This window comes from Styela clava, chromosome 4, assembly GCF_964204865.1.
Source record: "Styela clava chromosome 4, kaStyClav1.hap1.2, whole genome shotgun sequence".
Taxonomy (NCBI): Eukaryota; Metazoa; Chordata; class Ascidiacea; order Stolidobranchia; family Styelidae; genus Styela; species Styela clava.
Window position 1 is genome coordinate 17,655,163 of NC_135253.1, and position 6,332 is coordinate 17,661,494.

Genomic DNA, 6,332 nt, shown 5'->3' on the forward strand with positions numbered 1-6,332 from the left:
TTGGCGTCACTGTATGGATAGGTCGATTCAAGGCAGTAGTAGTTTAGATTTTGGGCAATCAGTGTTGTAAAGTCATTTTTTACTCAGTCTATGAATACTTTACCAAAGAGATTTCATGCATACCGAATCAAATACTTGAATTCTTGAGAGACACCCTCTAAGATGTCAAAAAGATTCATATCGAATATTCAAATTTTATCATGCCCACCTTTCCTTTTGCAGGCGACTGTGTCACATAAAATGGTTAGTGCATTGTGTTCATGGTATCTGGGATACCATTTGAAAAAACAAACATCCATTGATGTTTGAGAATTCTGTCAACAAAAACTCAAAAGTATACAATTATAAATGTATTTATGTAAAACTCAAATTCACGTAAAACAGAATATACAATATCTACCACCCAACATTCCCTAGTACCAGGGCCAGATCATGTCTTTTGGCCCAAAGCCAGCGGTTCCCAACCATGGGCGCCATTGAATATTCGTCTATGTAAATTTCTGTGTCAATTTCGCCCAATGATTAATCCAGTCCTACCTAGTATTGAGATGAGCGTAATTTCTAGAAAATGTTACTATTGGACAGTAATATAGCTTTAAGCAATTGTCTGGCACTTTCATCCAGAATGAGATCGCACTATTCAGCTGAAAATCGGGGTGCCTTGTTTTTGTTTAACAGAATACAAAATGAAATTTATCTGGGGATTTACTCAAGATTATTCTGCAATTTGATAGTTTTGTTAGGTCTGATTTTTTGAAGATAGTAGCAACAAACATACCTGATGAAGCAATTGCACAATGTCAGGAATATGAAACAAGTGAAAAATTGTGCATATTTCGAGTGAAAGAAAAAGGACTAAAAGCATGATTTAACATTTGGGTGAGAGAACAAAAAAAATGTCTAAAATATAATTTTATACATCTCTCTATATTTGAGAACAATATTTTTTTAATAAATTTCAAGCAAAAAAACATATTTTGACCCTATATCAATAATACAAAGAAACAAATCCACATAAGAACGTGGTATAACAAATTTTCGGACCTCCTGGAGTATGCGCACCAAGATGGCGCACAACCTGAACTCAGGTTGTGTAACAGGTTAGGGTTCGGGTTGTACGAGTTACGACATCTTGGTGCGCATACTTCAAACGAAAATAGAAATACATAAAACAACTTTGAGTCTGGGATATTTGTTTACGACATCTTGGTGCGCATACTTCAAACGAAAATAGAAATACATAAAACAACTTTGAGTCTGGGATATTTGTTTATTAAGGTTTTCATTTTTGGCAAAATTCATACAACACAGCTTACATACATATGCTAGCAAATGAATTAAATGAATTAATGAATTTTAAAATATTCAATGAATGCATGGTGTTAATGCAGTTATTAACAAATAAAATACTAAAATAATGGAATTTGAAAAGTCCCTCCTTTCTGATACCAGCTGTGAAGACAAAAAATTGTCTCAAAGATAGTGCACATGTTGTACCAGTTGACATATTCTTTTCTTCAAGGCAAAACAAATCATATAAACCTACCGATATAAAGAACAAGAGGTGCATTAAACAATATTCCAAGTACACCAAATGAAAAGAATCCATATCTTTCCAACAAGAATCCACCGATGGTTGGTGCAACAGTTCGAATCAGGGAGTTTGTTGCCATGCCAATTCCAAGCATTGTTCCTAGAAATTTGAATACAATATTTTACATTTTTATTTTCAAGAGGAAATACAGAACATGAATCTGAATGAAAATTTGAACACAAAATATGGAATCCATCTGTTTTTACATTGAATATTAGGCAGATTAATGGATGATGCCCTGTATGAGTATGCTTTACCAGTGTCAAATTTAAGATATTACTTAAGAGTTGATGTTCCAATCTGATGTTACTTCTTATTGCAACTAAATCTAGTCTAGACAGTCTTTGCAAATACAACCCCACAGAAACAAAGTTTAAATATTTGTACTATATTTCTTATTCTATCCCCGCCATTTTGAATCTCAATTTACGGGCCCACTCATTGTACCAATTGAATGTGCATATAAACTTGTGCACTACTACAGGAACATTACAATGCATCGTTCTTTGTATTACAAAATGAAAATACATCATAAGCTCGGATAGGTTTATATAAAAACTGTGAAATTTTTTTAAAATTAACTATAGCAACACATAATCCAATAAAAAATTTACTTCAACCATACCACTGGCTAAAACCAGGAAACTGGTTCAATGTACATACCTGTGTCTTGGGGTTCCACTGATTTGGTAAGCATTCCACTCATGACAGTTGTGAACACTGCACCAGCTACAACCATTGGAAAAAGAGCAATGCAGAATGATAATACTTCTGTGACGATGGTTAACAATAACACATATGATATGCATATTGTAATGATAGATCCACTTATAATTGACCATTCTCCATATCCCAAATTAGTTATTCTTCCAACAATCAGGCCTTGGCTGATCTAGAAGCAGTAGACATTTTGATTATCAATGGGAAAAAAAATTCCACTGCCTTGAATGCTTTCTATTTTCAGGCAACTAGTTTACTTTGAACTTAATGTGAAACGCAACACCAACAATATATATTCATGGTGTATAAGAATGGGAATTTTTAGTATTTATTGATGCGTCATAATAGTCTGCACTGAATCTTATGAAATTTCCAGAATTTCTATATCATGAATCATTTAATGCTATATTTAGATTTTGAATTTGTTTGTATATATTTTCCATTCCACTTTTGATCAATAGCTGACTGTAACTGTCATGTTACAAGTTTTTAAAATATGAATGAGGTCCTATGGAATCACAAACTTTCTAAAATATGGGAGCATTTCATCATAAATTGAATTTTGAATTAAAACGAATAGAAAGGATTAAAATAACATATTATGGTGGGTCCCTAAAATAACACACAATTAAAATAACAGACATACCATCGAAACAACACCGACATATGACAAAACATATCCATTAATTTCAGCTGAAAGATGAAAATGACTGATTGCCAATACGCTGAACATACTGTGCAAAACTCCAATAGGAATTCCAGAGACTGTTTTGATAAATAGAAGAGAACGAGCCTTTGGATTCTTTATTGCTATTCTGATTATTTCACTGATATCAAAAACTCCTCTTTTATTTGTTTGCGATTCATCTTCCTCTGGAACATCATTCTTTTTGTCCATCTAAATAGAATCAAATCATTGTGATAAAATCATATTCATATACCTTGAAAGTTTAATTGCATTGTGTTTCTTGTTGGGTATCATAGTAAAGCTTATCCTTATTGTTTGCCTACGAAGTCGTAATTTGAAGTTTTATGTGAATCTCAAGTGATTGGCTTCATTTTGCAATAAGCACACTTAGAACAAAGCCTATTCAATACCCATGACATGACTAGGGTTTCTCGAACTGGGCTCTGTGGCCCTGTGGCCATTATCCCAAATTGAGCCCCAGGCTAGCCGGGAGGGCTACGAATTTTCAGGAGACGACAAGCAAAAAAGGTTACTAGGTAGTAGATGGCATTAGCGATGACGGCATTATGTGATATGCAAACTGTAACATTTTTAAACGAGTATTGAGCATCATGAGAGTTTGAGAACCATAGCCCACGACCATTCAGTCTTGAATATAAATAAAAGTTCTATTCCATTCTACTTACATCTTTTTTTAACTGACTAAATATCTTTGTATCAACAGGAAGAAATAGAAGAATCAATACAAAGCTGACTGCCGACCCTGCAGCAGCAACAAATGCAGAAGTTTGTTCGCCTGCGTATTTTGTACAAAGGCCACCGACAATTGGCCCAATCACCATTCCAATTCCATACGATAATCCAAGTTTTCCAAGCTGAGCTGATCTGGAATTCGGGTCAGATATATCTGTCACTACCATCTGTGCCCCTGTTATTAAGTTACACAATAAAAGATAAAGCATCAAAAAATGGTCACCAAAAGAAATTTACATTGTCATCAAACATTTTTTATCCAATATTTTCATTGAAAGATAACATTTCAGCAACAGCTTTAATTACAAATTACTCAATTCAAAAATACAGAATGATGAATGTCCAATATAATTGCATTGAAAAAGTAAACAAGAAGAATATTAAAAAATATCTACCGTGCATTGCATGCATGCATACTGATGGAAGTCTGGAGAGAAACACCATAAAGACAGTTGTAGCCAGTCCTAGCAGAAAATAAGACATGAATGCAGCGAAAAATGCCAAAAGAAGAGCATATTTACTCCCGAAGAGATCACCGAATCTGAATAAAAAGTTGCGACAAGAGTAAATATGGAGCCACCTTCTGTTTTAGGCATCTTGGACATGTTGTCATAAATGTTAATTAGCTTCGAAAAAGGGTCATATATTACATTGATGATATTACGAAAACAAGTTTTTATTTGACTAATATCAATGAAAAAGGAATATTCATGCAAATTAGAATTTGCTAATATTTTCTGAATTATCACATGACCTTGATTTAAAAATAAGTGAGTCATTTTGAAAATATTTTTCCTCAAGAGAAATAAAACTAAGAATACAAGATGAATGTATTACCTAGTGTAAATACATATATTTTTAGGAAGAAAGACTTACATTCAACACTGAAGAACAAACCTCATTGCAATAGGAAAATATAAGCCACCCAGACATGAGCCACTATGTCTTATTTATCAGCAAATGATACAATGATTCAGTTAGGCGTGTACTCTGGTATTGCTGTGCCCAGAATTAAAAATGCATACCTTCCATATATAGGCCCCCCTAAAAGTTGAACTGTCGCAAATGTTGTTTGAAGATATCCAAATGTGATTGGGTCAACATCTAGTTTCTTTGTGAGATACTATGAAAAAATAAAAATGAATTTTAGTAAAAAAGATATCTACTGCTTCAGTTGTACAAGTTTTTCTTTAAATTACTAAAACACAATGTGATCCTACAGTCTTTGGCTTCAGCTGCCTTAATTCAGCAGCTTGTCTAACTAAGTAAATGTACCTAAAATTTCAAGTTTCAGAGATTATAATACAGTAATTTTACCGCATTCAGGCATTGCAGCATTGGTAGTACACTACTGCACTAGCGACTAGGCCTGCAATAAATTTCTGTGATTATCATATTCTTAAGTTTATGAGAGACAACTACATTAGGTCATTAGGTACCCGTAAGTAGTATGTGACAATTCACTTTTTCAAACAGATGAATATGATGTTCTTACAGCTACAAACTGACCTTTGAGTTGCAGATTTTAGAAAATAGTCTATGCCTTCTATAAAATATGACTAAAATCTGAAAATTACATGCTTTAACGTATAAATGCAACATGATTGATAGTGATAAAGATTGTCATATATTTGTATAGCGAAGCGTTTACTCACCGGTAAAGTTCCAATTTGTATCCAAAAGCAGAGTGCATACAGGGAAACGTTGACATGCGTTATAATGCGGACAGTTTTACTGCTGGAACTAACGGCATCGGCCATCTTGGTTTTAGCCAGAACGGTGCCAATATTGGTATTAAAACTGTAAGAGACTACCGGTAACCAATCAGGATGTATTATGGTATTCCGTGATAACGTTGCACCTCGTCTGGAATTCAGTCCTGATCATTCACTTTGGTCCTGATCAAAATAAAAATAACTTGTTTATCCTACGTTCCACACGACTGCGTTCGCTAAGGCGCAGGCTAAAGCAGTGAGGTGAGGGATATCAACGATACGTAGCGTTCAAGAGAGCTACGGAGGTATAAACTTCTTTAAAAACTTAAAATATTGAGGTACGTTAAATATAAGACCGCGCTGAATAAAACAGTTAGGTTACTGGAAGTTGCCTTCTTCACAACCACTCAATGGACCCTTCCCCGCAAGTGCAGTGTTAAGTATTTTGTGGCTTCTGTAGCTGCCGCAAAACCATGGTGATATTTCCCTACCATGGCCCCTACGGCCAAACCTATGGCGACTGAATTTTTAGCTGCCACAAACCAATGACGAGCTGCCGTTACCGCGGCAGCAAATTGAAAACCAATGGCAGGTAAAATTTTGCTGCCGTAACCACGGCAGGTGGGCCGTAAAGACAGTGCTGTCCCTTATGGTGACAAATATTGGGTAAGTTGGAACGTTTTTCTTATCAATACAGTTTTGATGGATTTGGGGGTAGGGTTGGGGTTTAAGTAGATATAACTTCACATGATCAATTAAAATCTGGTACATTAGTTTGTGAATATACCGCTAGTACTGATTACTAAATACTGAATAGCGCTATAAAACCATGGCAAGAGCTGCCGCGGTTCGTTCGTGGCAG

At 34.8% G+C, this 6,332-nt stretch overlaps 1 protein-coding gene across 1 annotated transcript; it reads right to left on the reverse strand.

The window, feature by feature from the left end:
• Positions 1-335: 335 nt before the first annotated feature.
• LOC120326038 (solute carrier family 22 member 18-like) lies at positions 336-5,903 on the reverse strand. The gene is made up of 7 exons (XM_039392246.2): positions 5,411-5,903; positions 4,781-4,878; positions 4,151-4,296; positions 3,689-3,930; positions 2,961-3,212; positions 2,258-2,486; positions 336-1,693 (listed from the first exon to the last, which is right to left on the reverse strand). Exons 1-7 carry the CDS (start codon positions 5,513-5,515, stop codon positions 1,533-1,535), a joined length of 1,233 nt encoding a protein of 410 aa, XP_039248180.2. The 5' UTR covers positions 5,516-5,903; the 3' UTR covers positions 336-1,532.
• Positions 5,904-6,332: the final 429 nt, after the last annotated feature.

Coding starts and splice junctions, on each gene's coding strand:
- LOC120326038 (XM_039392246.2), bottom strand. CDS start 5,515: ATGGCCGATGCCGTTAGTTCCAGCAGTAAAACTGTCCGCATTATAACG. Junction 4,879..5,410: donor TACAAATTGGAACTTTACCG/GTGAGTAAACGC, acceptor ATTTTTTCATAG/TATCTCACAAAGAAACTAGA. Junction 3,213..3,688: donor TTAGTCAGTTAAAAAAAGAT/GTAAGTAGAATG, acceptor GATTCTATTTAG/ATGGACAAAAAGAATGATGT.